Here is a 23945-nt window from a genome sequence, read left to right as displayed (position 1 = left end):
GTCATGATCAGGCTTTGTTCCGCTGTTGCTATTGGGCTCTCCTTTAATTTGGATGGGATTGGATGGGATTTCCTCTATGTTTTGAAAGATGGAATTAAGTTGCTTATGTCTTTTGAATGCATGCAGGTCCAACAGAAAGTTACTGAAATTCCTCAACTTCCCTTGTAATTTCTATAGGCATTCCTCCAAAGGTGGAGCCTCCAGTTTCACTCTCAAAACTTCAAAATATCACTGGGCTGTTACATGTTTCTTACATACAGTGGGTACATGTAAATTGCTATAGCTAAATAACATTTTCCTAGTTATGTTTATTTGCATTTTGTGCAAGTGATAGCGCAATTATTGTTCCTATATGAAAATTGGATTCCCTTCCTCCACCATATCCTGCTTCTCTCAACTGCTTTAGCAAATTAATATTACCTTGATGACTGGTATTTACATTTGCTGCAGGAAATACTGTACTCATTGACCTAACGTTTTTTTTTTTTAAACTTAGACAAACAGGGCCAGCCCTCTCATTAGGCACACTAGACTTTCCGCTATCTCATTTGAACAATGAAATAAATCCACTACTGTCAACGCAAAACAGCATACCCTCCAACATTTCTCTGGTGAAAATAGGGACATCCCATTCCATAAAAATAATACTTTTGCTATTTATACCCCACACATCTTTCTGGGTTGCCCCAGCCTCTCTGGGCAGCTTCCAACATATACAAAAACATAATTAAACATTTAAAAAATTCTTCCCTATACAGGATTGCCTTGAAACGGCTCAAGGGTCCGATCACCCCATACCCTCCAACATTTCTCCAATGAAAATAGGGACATCCCAAGGAAAAGGAGGACATTCCGGAATCAAATCAGAAACCGGGACAGCTTCTCTAAATCAGGGATGTCCCTGGGAAACAGGGATACTTGGATAACTTGGGTCTGCAACAGTCATGCCACCAAATCAAAGTACAATTTAGAAGCATCAGCACTCTTCAGCTAAGCAGCTCCTAAAAATAAAAAACACAGCAAGCATAAAAAAACCTTAAAAAATAGGCTAACAGTTCAACAAGGCAAAACACAACAAAGAAACACAAAAAGAGGAGCTAAGCAGAGATTGTTAGTAGTTATGAACACTGCAACTAATGCAACATTTTTTTAATGGTTTCAGTTTAATATGGGATATTGAACTGATTTTCTCAGTCTAAGATGCTCAATTGAACCATTTTCAACAACTGGAGCTCTGAAGAAAAAGGAGTCATTCTATATGCTATTACAAGAATCCCTGTGAAAAAAAGAAGCCAGTGCATAAGACACAGCTAAGCTATTTAATCATTTTACGTCCTCATTCTACAATGTGACTGACACATCAGATCTAGTTGATTTTACAAGGGGCTATAAATATTCACACCCTAATGAACCACCTACCCACTGGGAGTGATTATATTTGAATAGGCCAATCAAATAAGGTTGGGTTCACACAATCCAGATCAGGAAGTTTCTTTTTCAGAAAAGAATTACCTTATGAAAGACTAATATGGCTCTAAAGACCTTTAATCCCCAGGGGAGAAATGGAACAGTGGAAGGAATTTAAAACATGTTCCTTTAGTCATGTCATTCATACATTTTCAGGTTCCCGCCCCCCAAACATTTTTGTAACAAACTCTCTTGTACCAAAGTACATCTACGTTAACTGTTTGGGGAAAAGGACTGCCAAGAAAACTGGAGACCTCTTTTATGTACAGATGTTTTCAGGCATCCCTGAGGGACAATATCATGATTACTTTTCAGATGTCCTTGGTAATTTCACCTCTATGTAAACAGAGACTAAAGAAAAACCCCACTCCAAATTTCAAATGCAATCTTTAAAACTCTGCAAAATAAAAGGTTTTCACCACAATAAAATTAATATAACGAGACTCGAAAGTTAATTGAACGAGGCACTATTTTCTTTCCCCTTGTGTTGTCACATTTGGAATCCTGCTGACTTATACCTGGGAAGATGTGTTTCTTTTTATTTGTGAAGTTTGCTGTGGCAGAATATGATGATCCCCAGCTAGTGTTTAAATTCTAATAAGTTATATGCTAGGCCTCAACCTTGCCTGGAACTCATGAGAAGAAAACAAGTTGTGGTTGCTTAGCAATGACGGAAAAACACTCAGAACATGGTCTGAAAGCAGCTTCCAAGTCTGAGCCCTGGTGCAAAGGAAGACCTCTCTCCAGTCTATGATATACTTGGGAATATCACTTGGTTCTTAGAAATATTCTCTACCATATTGAAGAAGCCTGTTTGCCTACCGCAGCTGACTGAAATTGTCATATTTAAGCACTGAGTTCACACATTAGTTAGTGGAAGTGGTGGCAATCAGCGCTTTCTTGAGAGCTAGGGCACTTTGATGTAAGTTATGGCATTATGAGAATTCCTAAATTCAGGTGCTTATGTCTGGAGCGCTGAATAACACTGTGCCTCTTTTTCTGTTATAAATAGCAGCTGCTGATGCTCAAGACCTCTGAAAAATTAAGACTATAATATATGAAAATGTTGGCCTAAAGCTGAGTGATGTTAATTGGATTTCAGGTAGATTTCCTTTCAAAGGAGAAGAACAGATAAGATATTCCTTACTGGATGCATAATCACAGCTGGCCTCCAGGGCCTGAAAACCAGTGGCTGCTCCCCCTCTTCCCAATGACTCCGGGGATCTTGAAATGTCAAATCTAATCCTTTGCTTCATTTTAAAAAAAATTCTTAGCCTTTTTCCTTGTGAAGATATCCTTGAAAATTTAAATTGATCGCTTGAGTTGAAAGTTTAGAATGCTTCACCCCTTTCTGTTATTTATTAATCGTCATAGAGGAAATATTAAGCATGATACTGTTGACTCCATGTCCACCATAATCTCTTTCTTAGAGGTTTTATTGGAAGCTCTCTCATAGTCTCTGTCTAGAAATTAAACACAAGCAACTTCTCCCCTAAGGAGTGGCAGCTCAATAGCTTGAGTAATAGTATCATTAGAGCTGATCAAGCGCAAGCAACGTCATTTCAACCATGTAACCTTTTGGCTGACCCAGAAGAGACCCAGGTTGGCTGCAGCTCTTGAAATTAGCAGGCTGATAATCTAGTGAAAGATCTGCTTGGATGGATCTCTGTATCAATTTGGGCTGTCATGGAGGGTGCGATACACCACCCAGAGTGTGATGAAATACCCTTTCAGACATTGCTGTTTCAGTTATAAGAGATTTCTTAATATGCTCCTCTTGGCTTCCAGGAGGGCAGTAACATTGTTGACAACCTGACCTTTCCTTGAAAATCTCTAAGATAGGAAATTAACACAGTCCTCCTAAGCAAGTGCATTGCCAAACCGCTGCCCATGTTTATAATTCCCACCTGCCTTACTGTCCTTCCTTTTCCTTCTATCCTCATCTGAAAACTGCCAACAAATCACCCTTCTTCTATCAAAGCTCAGAATTGCCTCCTATAATGTGTTTTCTTTTCATGTCACAATGATTCTCCCGTCCTTCCCTTATTTGTAAAGTTGTGACGTTTTCCTTCCGTTTGTTAGCTAATGTTTAACATTAGCTAATGTTGAAAAATACTGCATTTGTTGTACCAAAATCCAACTGTAAGTGATTCAGAATAATTAGATAATAATCTCATGGAAAACTTCTCACGATGTTCACACACCAAATCCCAGGCTGCAGTGGCAATCCATTTTGAAAAAGCATTATTTCTATTGTATCTACTCCAGACGATCTCCTAAAAGTCAACTTTGAGAAAGCTCTACCTTCACTCATCACAGACAAGAATGAACTTCTCAGTAACTGACGGGACGGACATTCTCAGACATGATCAGCTTTCGTGCCTTTTATTAGTGGAAGACTAAGACTATTGTTCTTTTTATAAAAAAAAAACATAGGCTGTATTTGAGGTGTCTAGATTCACAAGTTCTTTAGCAGGTGGAGAAGGTACATCCATTTCAACACAGGAATGCATAAGTTACAACCTTTAAGAACATCTCTTTAAGAAGAAAAAAAGCATTGTTACATGTGGATACTTTTGTAAAATGGGAAATGGTTCAGAATCTTAATTTTCAGCAGGTGTAACAAAAACCATTCTTGGCAAATCTATAGCTGCTATGTGCGAGCAACTGAGAGACCTTTTAAAATAAATTCTAACTTCATGTAAGAGCTCTAGACTTGCTTTTCTGTTTCTCTCTAGAGAACTAATGTGTCCCAATGAAAGCAAAATATGGGTTTACAAATGAACACTAGGGACTCAAGAATTCTACTTTTAACAAAAGACAAAGCTTTCTTCTAAGTTCAAGAGGAGGACTGCCAGATGAGATTAAGCCCTGACATGGAGATTTCTGCATGGAATATTCAATCTATCAGGGGCAAGAGGGGAGAGAGAGACTATGTAGTATAATAATTAAAACAATTGATTTTTAATACCTTTTGTACATTTGCTATTTGCATAGTAATATGATTGCTACCTCTTGGTTCTACCACTCACCCAAGAACAGTTTAATTTTGACCTGACTTATTTCAGGAGCCTGAAAGAGACATCAATAAAGACCGCTTCATCACACATTACATTTTTAAAAATACGTCTAAAATGTGTTAAGTTTACACTTAAAAATGTAATATGTGGATGCAGTAGATGTGTATTTGTAATCGAATACATCTTACTGTCACACTAATCAGGGAGCACAGATTGGTCACAGCAGCCTGTTAAGTAAATACTCAATGGCAATGCAAATCCAGGTTTGCTGCCTTGTAATGTGTGAAATGACCCTAATGGGGATCTGTAGGTGGAAGTGGCAAAGTAGCAATTAGTGAAAGGGTTTGCACTTACACAAACACACTTTTGTTGTCACTGTCATGGTGTGTGTGGTGCACCTCTTCTCTACAACTGACGAGCAGGGACAAAGGAAAAGGGGGGTTTGTTGAGAAGATTGATGTATGTGGATGGTATTTGTGAATAGATGCAGGCCCTCAAAGATGATTATTTTCTTTTGCTCCAGCTGGTCATCATCTTCTTCAGCTGTGACAGAGTGCAGGACAGAAAAGGTGCAGCGCAAGCCCTGGGCCTCGACTGGAGGTTTTTAAAGGTATAGCCCTCTTCCCCAAGCTGCAACTTGCCAGCTTTATACATCAACCCTTTAATAAAGTTTTCAATTCTCACACAGGAATATCCCTGTCCTCCCAAGTTACAGCTGCCTTCTCACAGTCTCCAACTGGGTATCAGCAGAGAACCCAGAAGGTGTATGGGGGCCGGGGTTGCAGCTGAAGGGTTAGCATGTCAGGCCAGTTGTACCATACAAATTCAAAGCACTTGAAATGGACAGCGCTTCCCTCAGATCCTTCCATGGTCAGAATCAAGACTGTTGGCAACTCCAACTCCAACTCAAGTTCAGTTATCGCTTCCTCCAGAGCGGAAGGTGTAAGTAAAATTATACTTCTGTGCATTTGTTTCTTTCTTTGTGATGCTACAAACTCTGCAGTTCTACCACAGTCTTACCTTCTTGTAATCTGGCCAAAGGATGAATCTACAAGACCTATCATCCTCCTTCAAGTCTGCAGCACAGAAATGTGTTCTCATGTAGAATCCCTAGCAGTTCTTAAGATGCAGCTTGGACAGTCTTACATATGGGCTAACTGCAAATATGTCTGTCTACTGACCATCCCTAAGCTCAATTCTGATGAAGCATCATTGCACTTCACAGAAACCAGTCCTATGGATCCACCACGTGGACACCTTTGGTGAAGAATACATGCTACAACCATCTCTACTGAAACCCCTTCAATAAGCTGAGTACCTGCAGTTCTGTTTGGAAGAAGAACTTCTGTGGGCACTGTGTGCAGTCATAGATCTTGTCTTCTTGTCCATGGGCCGAAAAAATATGTTGCTGCAACTTGTTGGCTTGAACAAACACTGAAACATTAAAAAGAAAAAGTGAACTTTTTGTTATATCGTTTTATACATGGAAAGACTTTTTGTGAACATTTCCTCATTAACTCACAGCAATTGCAAAGGGTACAATTATCCAAGAACCCTGTAATTTCTGATTATACTGTTGCTATAATAGGCACCAGCCACGATTGCTCAGCTCTACATCCAAGTCCTAATTTTCTTTTCTTTGTAAAAGAACTGTGCTTATATGTCTGGTAAAAACATAATCAAATAACGTTTCAATCTCAAACACTAAGAAATGTACCTTTCCCCTCGCCACAATAATTTCAGATTGCACCACAATGTGCTGAACATCAAAAGCAACATTTGAAAATAAACAAATCCTTGCTACTGTGAAATATGGAAGCGACAGATACAATAGCACAAAAACACCCACCCACTATTTTTATTTATTTATGCATTTGCCCAAAACTTAAATCTAGCAAACTATTTCTATATTTAAATGTGTTAATGTTAAAATTATATCCCACAGCTACTTTGGGGCAATGTCTATAAACGTAAAACACAACTGCAGGTAAATTCTCTTTGGATACTTTAAGATCAACTCTGAGTACACACTGAATGCAAGGGTTTCAATAATATAAACATGTTCAATTTTAATGACTACAAAACAAGGCCCTAAGACTGTGTAACAGTTTACCTAGGAGACATACTATTAATAATTAAATTGTATATGCCAGAGGCAGTGTTTGGGTTGGCAGAACTGACTTCTGATGGATGCCTGGTGCACTGTGACCTAAAAAAAGTTTGCATCTACAATATTAATCTGTATAGACAGGGAAAGGATTTATTAAAGACGTTGGCATTTAACTTTGACTCCATTCCTAATCATTAAAATAATTCTAATTGAATGCCAAAAAAAGAAAAGAGAAAAGAATTAGAATAGCGTTCTTGTGAGTCATACATTTTAATCACATTTCTCATTACCTTAAAAAGGATTGTATTCCATTTTCCATATAAAACTTGTATTGGTGATTTTTGGTTTTGTTAATATTCTACACACTAAAATAATTTAATAGCATATTACTCATAAAACATCATTGTTTATGATTAATGTGCTGTGTCTATTTACCCCATCAGCAAAAATGGAAAATGGGTTTTTTTATACATTTTACAGGGCCACTGGCTGAAATATTAAAGGATTATTATTATTATTATTATTTTAATCAGGGAACTTATTTATGGTGAGAACCACAAGTAGGGTTGCTTTTCATACGCTTTCTCGTATGCTGTTGTTTTTTAAAAATCCATCCTAAACTTAACTCTTTGAATCACAAGCTGTATTAAGGGAATAAAGGGGGGAAACACTTACACACACACACACACACAGAGAGAGAGAGCGCAAAATCCTGTACAATTAATGCAAAAACTAAAATGCAAAAGAAATGCTTGAAGGAATTATTGAACCCAGATGCCTGACAGGCATCCGGTTGAAAGCAAAACTATCTACAGCCTCAGACATCATTACTGCAAGCTGTGTAGTGAAAATTAACTAAATTGTTATAATGCAGGAAAACATGTCTAACTTGAATATGGGAAGGTAATAATCAGTAGCAGCAACTTCAACCAACAGAAGAGAAATCTTACTTTAATTTGGCTCTCGTAGTGGATGCCTGCATTTTATTGGGAATGGAGCTGCCAAACAAGAAGGACTAATACGAAAGTACGAAGGGTCATGTTTTCTTATCAAAGTGCATCAGTGGAGAACAAAAACCCCAAATTGCTTCCCGTTGATAGAGAGCTGTGCAAACCACTGATTTTCCTCTTTTAGAAAAAAGAAATCCTGCATTTATTCACTATGATTCAGGGTATAATTTGGAGGCGCATTATTGCTGTCAAACATAAAAGGTCTGTATGCAGTCTTTATGGTTTAATTTTCAGCGACAGTTGCAGGTTTATGCTTCTTCCAGTATGTCAGTGTGTTTCGTACCCCTGCCAGGGTGGTATGGAGCTTGTCTTATTGGCAACAGATAGGCCTATAAACAGCAAATGCCTGAGGTTTCTCACAACAATGGAAAGGAAGGCATGGTTCCAAGTCATGACTCCTGGAGCATCAATTACCTCTGGTTGTGGGGAAGCAGTAACATGGGAAGGGGGCTTGAGGAGGTGGCAGTGCGAAGCTGATTTAAAGTGGGGATAAGGGGAGATTGGAAGAGTGCAGAGGTACAGAAGTAAGGAAAATGCACTTGATAGTTTCTTTGAAGTTATGGTTACCAGATGTCCCCGTTTCCCGGGGACAGTCCCTGGATTTACAAATCTGTCCCTGGACAAAATCTGTCCCCGGATTTCATTTAATGTCCATGGATTTATATTTTAAGTGTTGTAGATTTATTAATAAGGAATGAATGTTGTGTGATTGGTTCAACGGCACAAGACACATCATATGGGGACTTCTGGCGAGGCAATATGGCGGGCGTCATGGCAGCGAGCAGCTCCTGAAGCCAGCCAGAGCCAACTGCACTACCAGGCTGGCTCCAGGCTGCTGAGACTGCCGCTGCCGCCATCACTGCCGAGAGGGAACCGGGGACACCCAGCATATTGACTGGAGGAACCACTGACAGGGTCCTGCCCCGCGCAACCCAAATCGAGTCAGGAGCGAGAGCACCTGGCCACCCGGCCGACTGCCCAGTGGCGCTCTGGGGCCAGAAAAGCCCTGGAGGCGATGCAGGGAGAAGGAGGAGAGGAGAAGGAAGAGAGAGAAAGAGGAAGGAGAAAAAAAGAGGGGAGCCCCAACCTTGCCGCTGCTTAGGAAATGTAGGAGAGCACTGGGAGGGCAAGGACATGTGGCCAAGCCCAGGCCTGACCCATGGTGGGTTGCACTCCAAGAGACCAGGCTGGGGCCCAGAGGAAGGCCATGCGACAGATGAGACCACAGAAGAGAAGATATTACTGCTTAATTTTTTTAAAAAAGACACAAAACTTATTTTAATAACTTTTTTTCTCGTGTTTCTTTTAAAAAGGTTTCCCTGGATTCTTTGAAAAAAACCTTATTTGAGGGAGTACACAATGGCAAGCACATCATTTAGTCACAGCAGAAGCATCACGTGGTAGCTGACGTTATATGAAGGCAGTTTTCATAAACAGATCTATATAGAGTGTTCAATAGAGGTGTTATGCTGCAAGTAACTTGGTTAAGCGACATGTTATGTTTAATACATAGCTGTAAACTATGTGTGTGTGTTTAAATTCAGAAGTGGGAGGGCCAATCTGGATGAGGTGTCAGCACACATGGAAGGAAGGCTTAATCATCTCCTCCACAGCCACAACTCCTTCCCCAGGAAACTTCCCCTCTGCAGCAGTAAACAAATTTCACATTGGTGCCAATGGGGAGCTTTATTTATCTGTTTATTGGCAAAACGTAAATACTGCTTATTGATAGAAAACGCTAGGAGGTTTACATAAAATGTAAAAAATATTCATTAAAATTGCAATTAAAGCAGCAATTAATAGGAGACATAATAAAATTATAAAAATATAGATAAAAAGCAAGTTTTTTTTTAAAAAAATACACATCTATGACTATGGAGACGTTGTAGCTTCTCATTGTTTGTTTTCTTGCTTATAGAAAATCCTTTAAAAAGGCGTTAAAATGTTAGATGTTTGGGTAGGCTTGCTTCAACAAAAAAGCTTTTAGCAGCTATTGAAAACTGTACCACCCAGACCTAGATCAGATTTGCACGTTTATACCCAAAATATTATACACAATGTGTAGTTTGATGCGCTGTGCTGAATACTTGAGGGATAAACATGGTGAACCTGATCTAAGTATGGGTATATGTAGAAGATCCCCTACCACCTCAAACGTGGCTTCTTGGGTCAACGTGTGCCTGGTTCTACATGCAGACATGAAGACACAGAGGCCAATCAGCTTAAATGGAGCATGACTTGAGAATGCTCTGCTGAAAACAAGTATTCCAACAGCCCCACAGACACATGATCTTCCTTTGAGAATGTATGTACATCAGGTAGGAATGTAGCAGGATACAATGAGGATTCATCTCACTTTGTGGTTAGAGCAGTGTGGCATGTGGAAGATGAGATACAGTAGAGGCGAGGAAACAGGCAGAAATCGGAACCTTCTGCTCAGCATATGGGGTCTCTGGAACCCACCCTATTGATACGATAAAAACATATTGTGTGAGAGTGTGCTTGCAAAAGCAATTCAGGTAGATGGAGGTCCAATCTTTCTGCACACTTGACTTTTAAAATAATTCCTAATCAATACCACTAAGGAGCACAAATCTAATACTTGCATGCAAGCTGACCTGAAGTCAATGTCTGGCATAAATGGCACCATTTGAGAATGTGCATGAATAAAACGAACAGTTCCTGAATACTCACCTGTAAAGCAGACTGGACATTTGAAGGTCCCTCCCATTCCTTCAAAGCTGTGTTCTATCAGATGGCACTGTAGTTTGGCAGGAGAATCAAATGTCTGGTTGCAGAGCTTGCACTCGTGGTTTAGTCCTTCATCTAGTGGGAAAAAATATAAGAAAAGTTTATTGTCACTTGCGATGCTTGAAACCCAATCTCTTGCTAAAGAATTCCAGGATTAGAATTTATGCAGGATCATGAAGATATACTTCATGTACTAAGCAGCTTTTCATCTTGTTCCAATCAGCAACCGCTACACCTCCCCAAATATTTATTCACTAATTAGAAGTATGGTGCACACATGCAATAGCACTGGATACCTGCTAACATAAATGCTGGTGTACCAGATTTTAAGTCAGTTAAATATGAATGGCCTTGACTAGATATGGCATCATTCTATCCCATTGGCTATGCCAAAATAAGGGTGGGCAGATATACTGTCAGGCTCCTTGTTGCTATTAACCCATATCAGTTAATGTGCACCCCAAAAATTAGCACTGGCTTTTTCAAGTAATGGGTTGAGGAGAGGGATATATATATATAGAGAGAGAGAGAGAGAGAGAGAGAGACAGACAGACAGACAGACAGACAGACAAAGAGGTCAAACAGATTGACTGCAGAGTATATTATTATGTACTGTAATATGCAAATTCTCAATAGAGCAGCCAGCAAGTGTACTCACAAAAAAATTCCCATCCTAGTCTTCCCTTTCTATCATGAAGTTTCATATGTATCCTTCACTCTAGCCTTTCCTCTATATGACAACCAAAAATGCTGTGCAAATCCTTGCTACTTGGGTTAGTTTTTAGTAGCAAAGAATTTGCATGTACTGATGATGGGGGCGCCCTGGGGGAGGGGTGCGGGCAGATAAGAAAATTCAGGATTTTTATTTTTATTTCAATTCTGTGAGCTGTTATGTTAATTTTTGGTATTCAAGGGGGTTGGTATCTGAAATCTTTTCCTATGACAACTAATTACCCAGTATCTTTAATGCTTGAACTAGTCTCTCCCCCCCCCCCCCGCCCGCTCACCCACAATATACTATATTATTAATAACTATCCTACTAGCCTCAATGGTCTTTTATTTGTTCAGCTACAGGCAATCCTAGCACCACCAAATTGATCCTAAAACCTACCCTGCTCTGAGCTACAGGCCCTTGGTGCCCTCCCCCCTCCCTTCCATCTTAGGCCTACCATTAGTCTTTCTTCCCAACAGTGTTGCAAGCTCCTTTCATTCCGCCATGGGAACAGTGATAGGTTGTCCTACTTAGAAACAGTTGCTAGGTAAGATGCAACTTCCAGCTCTGTTGTACAGGGTTCAATTCCCTCAGCAGATCTCAGGAAAGGTCCTTCTGTATGTCACTAGTGTGTTATACAAATAGTTTGATCTTGCAGGTAAAATCACTATCCGATTAATAAACACACACGCGCGCGATTGTCCCTGGTACAACATTCAAGCAAGATTAGAGGGAAAGGATTTTTAAAGCACATCTTCCTAAGCATAGTTTGCTTAATATGACTGGTAGCTATGACTGATATAGAAATGAATGAAAACTGAAGAGGATAACTATCAAATTAACAGATAATATATAACTTGCAGCCTAAATGGCCATTGGTTGGCTATTCTACCAGACTGTATCCATCTAAAACAGGGGAAAGTAAATTGATTTATATTTCTGATGCATTGGTTCACAGTTACCTGAACTCTAATTTAATTTTAATGTACACATGCACAATTAATAAACTGCTACACTGGCTTCCTGAGCTCTAGCAAGGGATCTAGGTGATGCCTCACCCAGTGGTTGGGAAACAATGCTACTAGTGATAGATAACAGCATTTCCACTAGTTACCAACCCCTGTTCTCATGGCAAATGCTCAGGCCAGTCAAAAACAGCACCAGCAATTGCACAGCCTTTAGGCCAAGTACAGTTAACATGGTGCCCAGTGGCCCTGCTGGCTGAGACTGATGTGAATGGCCACAACATCTATCTTGGCCACTCCTGCTCTAAGCTGTGTAGTCTTGAGATTCTAGGTGTGCTTACGGCTTGCTAAAGCTCAACTGTACCAATGTGAGAGGAAGCATTTGTCACTTCCTCCATGTTTATGACAGCGGTTACTTTGATGTCATTATACAGCCAGGGAAGAAGTCCAAAGTAGCTTGTTCTTCTTCCAGCTCATGATCTAGGACAGTTAGATGGACCACTTGGTAAGCATATATGTATCCATAAACTGATTCAGGATAATGCATGGCAGAAATGTGATATATTAAGAACTGTAATCAGTGAGTTTCTTTCTTTCCTTAATTGTCTTGTTGTATTACATATCCTTCCTTTTTTGTTTCCTGAATTTAAACATTAAAATAAAATTCAATGTTTTTCTAAAATGTAAGACTTATGTTCACTAAGTCCACATTTTAAACGACTACATATCCCAGTAGGGTTGAATACAGATGTTGTTAAGAAGACGGAGTAAATGCCTAGTCCTCACATCAATCCTGATTTTTAATATCTTAAATCCTGATTTTTAATATCTTAAAATTCTGAAATTAATAGTGTAATAGAAGATTAGGCCGAGCATCTAGTATCTGGCCTATGACAGTGGTCAGTAACAGCTGCTTCAGAGGAAGGTGGAAATCCCCATAATAGCCATATTATGCACTGAGTAATCTTAGGAGGGATTTTTCCCCCATGAATATTTGTGTTGATATGCACACTTAAAGCAAGTGGAAAGAAAGGAGCTTAGCTCTGGATCTTTCATCCGTCAAGGTGAAGATAGCAATGCCAACCTCTGCAATGCTAGCCAAATGCAAATCTGCAATGTCAGGCACTACAAAGCAACAGAAAGCGAGGGGTATTTTACAAAGTATTCCTATGGGGGGTGATCGAGGTCCCACCACTCGTTTTGTTGACTAATAAAAGTTTTCACTTTTGTAATTAGAGGGAATGCTACTGGTGAAGATATCTGTCTTTACACTGCCTTAATTATTAGCTTAGGCAGGTTTACTTTTTTCTTTGTGTAAAGAATCATAGAACTGTTGAGTTGGAAAGGGATCACAAGGGTCATCTAGTCCAACCCCCTGCAATGCAAGAAACCTTGCCCAGTGTGAGGTTCAAATCACCACCACCACTACCCTGAGATTAAGGGTCTCATACCCTACCAACTGAGATATTTGTGATCTACAGTAAGTAAAGGTTTTTTGGACCAGTGGCATAGCGTGGGGGGTGCAGGGGGGCCGGCCGCACCGGGCGCAACATCTGGGGGTTAGGGTTAGGGGGCACAAATCCACGGGTTAGGGGGCGCAAATTACTTGCCTTGTCCCGGGTGCTGACAACCCACGCTACGCCACTCTCTTGGACCATATGCAATATTTCTGTAAAGCTGTTAACTCACATACAGTCATACCTCGGGTTAAATATGCTTTGGGTTGAGCATTTTCGGGTTGCGCTCCGTGGCGACCCGGAAGTAACAGAACGTGTTACTTCCGGGTTTCGCCGCTCACGCAGACGCTCAAAATGACGTCACATGCATGCGCAGAAGTGGAGAATCGCGACCCGCGAATGTGCAGGTTGCGTTCACTTCAGGATGCGAATGGGGCTCTGCAACGGATCCCGTTCACATCCAGAGGTAGCACTGTATTCTCCTCATTTCCCACTTTGATCCGCACTACCTTTTAGGAAAGTAAAAGTGCTATGGGTAGCAACAGCACTGAACTGTGACTGACCCAGTAGAGGAAACACCAAGTGACTATCTGGCCCAGGATGACTGCAACCCTTCTGAAAATACCTTGGTTTTCAGACACCTTTTTAAAACAATTGACTTTGGAAAGGTCAGCTGCACACACTTCTACAGTTCTTCCACCATAACATTTCACTTCCTGTTGCTCCTTGTAAATATTACAAGATTAGAAGAAATGGAATGGTGACTGGAAGGAGAGCTGTTTTGCACCCCCACCCCCACGCCTTCTCTAGTCACAGAAAATCTTAAAATTTTAGAAAATACTGAATGTCACAACTAAACAAACAGACAGTGAAAAGCTACCCTGGCAGTTTACACCTGGGATAAATATGAAGTGAAGTGGAGTGCCAGAACATCCCTTCAAGAGGTCATTCTTCCTCTCTCCTATATCCACTTCAAAGCTACATTCTTTCAGCAAATGTATTAGGGAGGGGATCTTAAAAGTGCTGAACAGCTTAAAAAAATTCAATCAGAATAATCTGCTCTTTAGAAAGGTGGTGGATGACAGTAATTGGAAAATACTGTCTGACTCATTTATTAAAGTGAGATTCAGAGTCAATTGATTTAATAACCATTAGAATATTCTATTAAGGATTTAATAGGTTGGCACGGTCCTATTTTTTATTAAGAGTTATAGGTGAGGAATAAGCAATTCTATGGAATTTCTAGGCAACTGCTTGCATGGATTAAGATAAAAATACAGCTTGCAAATTAGGTACCCAGGAGCTGCTGTAGTGCTGATTCACACAACCATTTCCCCCCAGTCAGAAACAAAGTGACTTCTGAGCAGTCATCTCAAGGAAGAGATCCAAGCTGAGGACACTAATTATGGGTTCCTCATGTGCACTGTTGCCAGAAGACTTATTTTTAGGCCCTTTCTCATGTGTGGTGATGGAAAAGAGTGCTGCACGAGGAAGCCATTCACAAGAGCTACATCCATGTGGGGATGTAGTTGGAGATGAATGGATGGAAGTCTCCCCAGAGAGGAAAAACATGAACTGGTTCTTTGGAAGGGGTGGGAGAGAAAGAGGAAGAAGAAGGACTATAATACAATTAAGCTTTCTGGTTCATAGAAAGGAAATGAGTTTTGGATCTGTAGATTTCCAATTCAAAAAAAGATAACTGATAACAGCAACAATTAAAAACATAGAATACCCAGTTGCCTCCTGTCCATGTTACCTATCAGATCAACACCTGCTGAGCATTAGTCTGGTGCTCCCAGACCATTTGCTGAGCCTCTGATCTGATACATATTAAGGTAAGCAGGCTTAATCTTTGGTCCAGTGTGCTACTGCCACAATGAAAGCAAGAGGGGGAAAAACCTAGTATGGTGAAGTTCCCAAGAATGAGCTGCCTTCATGACACAAAGGGGTCCATACCATGAAAAAGGCAATGGGCCCTGATGACACATGGGCCTCACTCATGGCGCCCAGTTATTCTGTGAGAATGGTTACTGCGCTAAAGCATAGCGGTGCAGACCTCTGTGTATTATAGTGTTTCCCGCGAGCTGGAACCCTGATCGCACATGGCTCCAGCTCCAGGGGAAGCTTACGTACATAGACATCTATGTAGCCAGGCTTCCATTTCTCAGATGTCCACATCTAACAGATGAACAAAGGGAAACCACATGTTGTTTGGGTTAGGACAACAGCCACAGCCCTGCTGCCCATTAAATTGCGTGGTGCACCTTCGTGTGTGTAACACGCTGCGGAGGCTGTTGCATGGAAGTAGCAGACTGTATAACAAATAAAGCGGGTTTTGCAGCTGGACCTCTGTTCTATTTTGCTTATGTTTGTTCCATGCCTTGGAGCAGCCTTTCTCAACCTGTGGGTCCCCAGATGTTGTTGAACTACAACTCCCATCACCCCTAGCTAGCAAGGCCAGAGCTCAGAGATGATGGGAGTTGTAGTCCAACAACAGCTGGGGACCCACAGTTTGAGAACCGCTGCAGGGATGATAGATTTTGTGTGCTCTCAAAGTACCATGTTTTGGTTCTGGAAAAATGTTTTGTTAATACATGCCTTGCTTTTCATGTGTAAAGTGGGTGCTAGAACATCAGGAAGCACCTACTGGACATTTCCTGCAATATTATTAGCGGCATTTGACAAAACCTTCGCACACATGCATATACTATATTTTAATATTTTTTATGCAATTAAGAACAGTCAAACATAGATATTTTTTTAAAAAACACAGCTGCGAGGAAATGTAAAATATAATTTAAATTAAACCAAATAAGACTGTTCTCATACAATATTAATCCTAAAACAGAGCAGTCTGCTACTGTGCTATCCCAACTCCAGATTGCTCATTCAGCAACTACCTATCACAGTCAGGACCTTTGAGTTTAATGGGCTTTTCCTAGGTAAGTGTATAGAATTACAGCCTTAAGGTCACAGCGAAGTGCATCATAGTAGTAGAGATGTGCCCCTTCTGTTCTACAATTTTGCAAACCACTTACTGTTGTTGGTTTTTAATGTTCTATTGCCTCCCAAGGATTGCGCTGAGAAGAAGTCAACATACTGCTATGGCAATTATTCCATTAGTGCAAACATTTCAGCTTGCAAGATAGAATGATATCCCCTCTCTTTCCCTTGAGTACTGTTGGGCAGGGGTGGGGGTGTCAACTGGGGGGCATGGGGCAAAGGAGAGGAGGGGAAATCCCACTTGGGCCAGCAGAAATCCTTGCACAAGCTTCTGCTACTAGGACTTGATCTGGCCCTATGTCTAGCCGCATATCTTGGCTTTTTAAAGAAGAGCATGAATAGTAACATACCTGCTACACACACCCTGCAACAAAGCTGTCTTCCCTGTCCACTATGTGCTGATGGGACATTGCACTAGAGTCGCTGGGTGAGACCAATGGGAATACCAGGCAATGGATAAAATGTAGTTGGAGCATGTTGTGGCAATTCATACTGAAAGGTGTCTATATAGTCTCTCTTCTGTTCACCAAGTCTAAGTCAGATGAATGCGTCTATAGGATAAGGCCCTCTTAATAGCTGTTGGTCAAACTCTGGTTTCCTCTCTTTAACTTGGGAATCAAATGGCCTGCAGTTTTCTAGCTCTCCAAAGTGTTCACAGCTGCATCAAACCAACACTTATTTTCCACCCCCACCCGTTTCACCTAGGCAAAGAGCACACATTTAAAGACTTAATACAGAAATTAACATTGCCTGAAGACTTCCAGCATATGCTCATCATTCCTCCCTGATTGTAATGGGCCTTCTGTCATTTACAATTTCTCAAGAATTATCACCCCAAACCCCACAATTCAGGCATATAGCAGCAAGGAAATGGAGATACTAAAATCAAATATACAGCTGGGATTTGCTGGAGGGAAATGTTTACAGTACTCGAAGAATCTGCTACTGCAAAAATGTAGACTAACGTTTAAATAATTATCAATTCTTTATTTTTGGACATGGAGCAAGCTGGTGGATGTTTTTTTAAAAAACAACAACAACACTTATCTTATACCTAGACTTCAGAAAAGCATTACAACATACTGAATTTTAAAAACAACAAGACATGGTCCTTCTTGGATCATACCACTTGATTCTGCAGGTGGCAGGACATATCTAAATCTCCCCTGTGAGAAACTCCTTGCATGAAGAAAACTAGCAGATCAGGGAGAAGGATATAAAACATTCAGCAGGCTGCACCACCTTGGAATGGAGGTCAAGGAGTGCATGTATGAATACTACTACGTGTAAACAAACAAACAAACAAATCCTTGCATATGGAAAGCTAACCTGCTATGTTTCTGTGTGCAGAAAGGCTTTTTATAAAAACATAGGAAGAACATTCAAACGTGATTTATCCCCTACAGCCTGAAGACAGCGCATGACATGCATTTTCTATACATTTGATTTGATTACAAGTGGGCAGTGAAAACACAAAGACACATAAAGCCGTATTTCATTAGTTACACAATTAGCCATGTAGTTCAGGGCAATCCATATTAACTGGCAGAGATCTTTCCCAACCCTGTTACTCAAGTTCCTTTTTTAAAACTTGAGATGCCAGGGACCGAACCAGGGACCTTCTGCATGCAAAGCGTGAGCTCTACCACTGAGCTGTGGCCTCTTCCCAAGAAATGCCATGCTGGGGCACACTAATGGTAATTCTAGTCAAGCATTCTGTCCTCTTAACTGCAGACAAAAGATGCCACAGGGAAGATCACAAGCAGGGAATCATCATGATAGCTTTCTCTATTGTTAGCTTCTAGCATCTGGTAGTCAGAAATAGACTGTATCGTAAGAGGGAAATTGGGTATGCATCACAAAGTTACATTACGCTGTTGCCATTGCGCCCTATATTATATGGAATACTCAAAAAATGATCTCTGTATTTCCCTTTCTTTCTTTCTTTCTTTCTTTCTTTCTTTCTTTAAAAAAGTACAACAGAAATTATTGGTCTGAATTTAGACTTTGAACTAACTGAAGCAGTATGTCTCCCGCTCTCCCACTCACACCAAATATTGGTAACTTAAGTGGAATAAAGTGCCAGTTCCTAGCTCTCAGTTCTAGCAAGACTGAAGTTATAGTAGATGACCCTAGACAAATGCCTAGAGCAACAATTTGTTAGAGGCAGTAGCTCTGCTTCCGCAGCAGACGGAATGGACCTTCCCTCCACAGGGTTGTTAATACAGTGCATGTATTTTTGCAGCTTTTGGAGCCAATAAATTACAAAAGGAAGGGATGGAGGACCTAATGTTATAGAGAAGAAAGAAACAGGGGTGCCAGAAGCAGTGGGAAAGGGCAGGAGAGGATTCCCATGGGATTAAGCTGCATGTTATTATAGTGCAGCAGCTGACTGGAAGCCAGGGGCTAGAATTGTCTGGAGGTGATGTATGGGAGATAGTTCTATCTTTGGGTAGAAGAATGGAGGACATGAACTTTGGTCTCTTCCATGTTTCTAGCCAAGCAGGGCAACCTGGGGAACAGGTGGGTTGAGGAAACCCCATTCGGGCTCAGTAACAGGTGGGATAGGTAATAAGTGCCTGGGAATTCAAAGATTCATATGTCTATATTGATCTGAAATCTTTAAACATTTTTCCCAAACAGCTTAGATTTGTTTGTGTTATTGGGTACATGTTCTGAGCTTGACATGATTATTGGTTCACTTATATTCAGAACATTTGACTGAATGAAAATTAAGTATAATAATAAAAAAAAAGTTCTGCTAACAATTTTGAGGAAGGAAAATACCGTATTTTTTGCTCTATAAGACTCACTTTTTCCCTCCTAAAAAGTAAGGGGAAATGTGTGTGCATCTTATGGAGTGTATGCAGGCTGTGCAGCTATCCCAGAAGCCAAAACAGCAAGAGGGGTTGCTGCTTTCACTGCACAGTGATCCCTCTTGCTGTTCTGGCTTCTGAGATTCAGAATATTTTTTTTCTTATTTTCCTCCTCCAAATACTAGGTGCGTCTTGTGGTCTGGTGCGTCTTATATAGTGAAAAATACGGCACTCAACATTTTTCTTTTGCCAAGTAGGTTCTAAAACATAACAAAAATGAAGCTATTAAAATACACCTGTCATACCCGTGTGTGTGTGTGTGTGTGTGTGTGTGTGTGTAAGCTCCACATGCACCCATGCCAAATGTCTTATCCTGCTCTCACTAAAGATAGTTGAGCATTTCTAAGTACACGCATAAGCCCACTATCAATGCTTTCCCTTTGCTGGCCCTTCCCTGTGGGCCATGTGTGTCACATCCCAAACAAGGGGAGGTACTGGTGTGGGAAGTACACTGAATTCCGGGAGACCCATGTGATGCTGAGTTTCAAGCAATATTACTGTGAACTGAGAACTTTGCCCGGTGAATGGCAACCACATCATAAAGTCTGAACCATGCCGTAGTCAGTGTGGAATCAGGGCTCATATAGTACTCAGAATTACAATGTAGTTAAATTAGGTGTGTGTCTATATTGCAAGCAGTTATTATACCAATTCTTCCCCAGGCACCTTGGATACTGTAGTTCTACGAGGATGTTCAGAATTCTCTGTAAGAGATTACTCACCTCGCTCCAAGAGCTACTACAATTTCTAAGTTCCTTGGGGAGTAAGTCATGAAATGTTTTAAGCTTTTGTGGACATCCCCTCAAGTTCTAGGTTCTAATTGTGTGCTTGTATGACATTTCTGTCTCTGAAATAAGTTCCTTACCCTGCCTTTCAGCAGTAAATCACATAAAATTATAGTAAAATTGATGGTTAAAGCTATGTGTTTCTGAGGGAGTGGAGAAGTATGATGAATAAGAGTCACATTAACATTATGGAAAATGTACTTTAGTTGAAATCAAAAGGTTTTTGGCCTATTTTAAAGCACTGATTCTCTTAATCAGTATTGCTGTGTCAAGTGTATTATTATTTTTTAAGCGTTGGTGATATTTCAAGAGATAGCTTTCTCTGTCATTGATGTTAAATACCTACTAGTATTTCCCACCCGTCTGGGACTTCTGGAACTGGTGGAAGTACTGGTATATCTACCATCGAGTTCTACACAAAAAAAACAAAAATTGGTAAAATTGAAAGAGGATACTTCATGGACACTTCATGCAGCATAAACTAAATGCTACCTGTTCTAAAGTCACATCTACAGGGAAAACAATCTTTTAACACTGAGACAAGCAGTCAGTCAATATGAATTCCACAGTACAGTGGATCAGTCATACGAATGGAGCATTACTGACAGCTCTTTCATCAACTAATTTTTGCTCAGGATGTAGAGCAAGTGTCTACAGAAGAAACCAAGGGGGTGGAGGGAATGGCCAGACCAGACTACAGAGAACTGCCAGCTACCTCTGAAGCATTATTTGTTTTTCTAAATATTATCAATAAGCAAATTTGTTGGTCATGCTGATATGCAAAGGCTTGACACAAAGCCGTTTTGATACACTGTCCTTTTCTTTTGGTGTATTTTTTGGTATTCATTTATGTTTTCAGGCAGCAAGAAGAACGCCACTAGATACTGTTGGGTCCTCTTTTTCGTGTTAGCAGGAGTGATGTGGTTGCCACCTCTGTGGCTGCTCCCATGTTGCTCTGGGTAAAAAGTACCTCTTCCACTCACTTGGTTAGGGCAGGTCCCTTGGCTGTTATTACTGATCCGTGAAGTATGTCACCAAAGGGTAAGGCAACCATGCAATCTGCTCTATCCAGGTTACCTTAGCCTCAATGGAACCCCTTTTCTGTGACTGGCACCTAAGTAACTGTTGTACCATTTAAATGCCCCAGCCTAGTCATGTGAGCCTTTCTTACAGCATTTGGACCCTGTCCCACAGCAGACCACTAATTATGATGTGTGCAATCTGCTCCCACCTCACATGGTTGGGCTTAAATAACAAGAGCTGGTCACAGAAACATGTAGCTATTAGCAGACTAGCCTGCAAACAATCCTAGAGGAAGTAACAAGCACACCACTCCAGGAAACATGTGACCAGGTTCTTGCCTACTGCCATCTATATCCAGTGGTGTTCTCTCTCTCTCTCTCTCTCTCTCTCTCTCTCTCTCTCTCTCTCTCTCACACACACACACACACACACAGAGAGAGAGAGAGAGAGAGAGAGAGAGAGAGAGAGAGAGAAAGAAAGAAAAAGTGTGCAAATACCAGGGTGGGAAGAGAGAGAGAGTTCTGTTGTGGCTGATAGGTCAAGCTTAGAATCATAGGGAATTTATATAACCCAGAATCTCCAATCCTAGGGCTTTGGGGGAGGAAAGTGAATCCCTTTCAATTGCGCCCACCCAGCCCAATCAACTTTTAAAGGATGCCTAGCCAACTGGTCTGCAGTTTGACAGGTTCCTTACCCAGGGGCACCTCTCTCATGCCTCATGCTATTTTCAGACCAATTGCTCACAAAACACTGCAGGAGAGATTCCACACCTCCCCCCAAACTCTGTAAAAGCTACACTTGTGGGGAAATCTCTGCAGCTGTCCTTCTGAAATGGCTTTATTCCCTCACCTTAACGCCCCCCCCCCCGATGCCTACACATTTCTGCCAAATTTTTAAAAAGTTATATACATTTCCTTAAAAAAATAAATGAATTAAAAAGGCACCTAGCACCAAAAATAAAAAAGAACACCTGGACTTACTTGCCTGTATTTTGGAAGGTATAACCCACTCTGAAGGGACTACTTGGTCTGCAAATTTTAACAATTTCTGATGAAAAGTGGGGGGAGGGGGAGTTATAGCAGTTTTACTTCCCACAAAGTGAATGGGAAGAAGCAAAGCCTCAATTTTTTTGAAGTGAACTTGGCCTCAGACCCAGAGCTGAACTAAGCAGCTACTAAAGCCCTTCAGATCAAGGTGGGCTGTTCCCTGAGGTCTGAACCACATATTGTGGGGTTGGTGCACATACCTAATATTTAGTGCAATACAAAGGACCATCAAAATGTGATGCTAAGTAAAGGGCCTAAATTGGAGCAAGCCTGAGATGAGGATTCTCCCAGAGGTGCCTTGCTTCCCTCCTAACCAGATGCCTTGCTTAGTGAAGGTAGGTGCATAAACTTAAATGAATAGATTTGTGAGTCACCTGCTGAATGCATAGCAGTAAAAGTTGTCTGTAAGATGCTGATACAGTAGGTAGCATGGACATATATTTTAAATTAATACGGAACTGACCAAGCCTATATGTTAAATGATGCTTGATAACTCCTTAAATGCTAGGGAAACTGTTCCCTCTATCCTAGGATATTATTCCCTAGAGAGAATAGAAAAACTATTCCCAAAGGATAATAGGGAAGCAAATGAAACCATGGCGGGTGGAGGGTGGATTAGTATGGGAATGGCATATATTATTTTTTCCATTTTCTATGTCTTCTTTATCATGTCAACAACAACAAAAAGCAGAAAATAAAATTCACTGGGCTCAAAAAGATGAAAGGCCTCACACATTCAAATGCAAACAGGTAAGATCTCAATTTGCCGTACATTAGCTCTGTTGCTGTTAAGCCCCCGCCTTCTTATGCATTTTTTTCATTCCCCCAGCATTCAACATAGTGCATTGTTTTGGGAATGGTGGTATTCATAATATTTTATTAGTTACACACCATCTCATCCCTTTCATTCAGATTTTGGGTGCAATCTACCAGTCAGTCTACTTTCTTCATGTACAGCATTCTTCCTGTGCAGCTTACACAAGATTCCCACACAAGTCCCACTGGAATAAATGAAGGTTTAACAGCAGCAGTGTTGTGTGTGTGCGCACGCGTGTGTGTGCCCTTTATCCAGAAGAAAAAGGGTTATAAGTTGACCTAATGCACTCCCTTTTCACATAAGTATTCAGTATTTCTTTTTTACGTTAATATATTTCGGTGCTTTATCACTGTAACCTGCTGTTCTCTTTAATTGCTTATTGTTATTAATTATATAGTGTTAACTTTGTTGGCTGCTTGAACCATTTGGCTGTAAAAAATGCATTTATTTATTATTGCCATTGGAGCTGCAGTGAATTGCCAGGGTTCTGTCTAGAGATGAATGCTTTTGAATATTCATCCAATAAAACTTGATCCTGGATCAAACTGAGATTTTCCATTTTCTTCTTTCATCCTGCCCTCCCCCCAGCTCCTATTTCACCCAACCTCAGATTTGCTCATCATCCTAGAGATCTTGGGGGGTGCCATTCATTTGCATTTGGGGGGGGGGGGTAAATGATTCTTTTCATGAGAAAAAGTCTCCAGATACAAGAATGGGGAAAGTTTCAATGTGAAATGGGCAAATTCTACTCTAGGCCCTAGGTAAAGGTTAAGGTACCCCTGACCATTAGGTCCAGTTACGGACGACTCTGGGGTGGCGCGCTCATCTCGCTCTAGGCTGAGGGAGCTGGCATTTGTCCGCAGACAGCTTCTGGGTCATGTGGTCAGCATGACTAAGCCGCT

The 23945-nt window shown here is 40.8% G+C and overlaps 1 protein-coding gene across 22 annotated transcripts in view; it reads right to left on the bottom strand.

The window, feature by feature from the left end:
• ZNF521 (zinc finger protein 521) overlaps window positions 1-23945 on the bottom strand; it is a 297889-nt gene that overhangs the window by 26978 nt on the left and 246966 nt on the right. For 14 of the 22 annotated variants that reach the window (XM_083748213.1, XM_083748210.1, XM_083748215.1 and 11 more), the window contains 3 exons: window positions 20504-20569; window positions 10302-10433; window positions 5806-5921 (listed from right to left, as the gene is read on the bottom strand). In XM_083748213.1, coding sequence (XP_083604339.1) covers window positions 5806-5921; window positions 10302-10433; window positions 20504-20569 — 314 coding nt within the window. The remainder of the gene's footprint in view (window positions 1-5805; window positions 5922-10301; window positions 10434-20503; window positions 20570-23945) is intronic. The other 8 variants (XM_083748212.1, XM_083748201.1, XM_083748204.1 and 5 more) reach the window with 1 other exon arrangement.

The sequence above is a fragment of the Podarcis gaigeae genome, assembly GCF_964106915.1.
Source record: "Podarcis gaigeae genome assembly, chromosome: 7".
Taxonomy (NCBI): domain Eukaryota; kingdom Metazoa; phylum Chordata; class Lepidosauria; order Squamata; family Lacertidae; genus Podarcis; species Podarcis gaigeae.
Note: the sequence above shows the minus strand (reverse complement) of the source record. Positions and strands in the feature narration are given on the sequence as shown.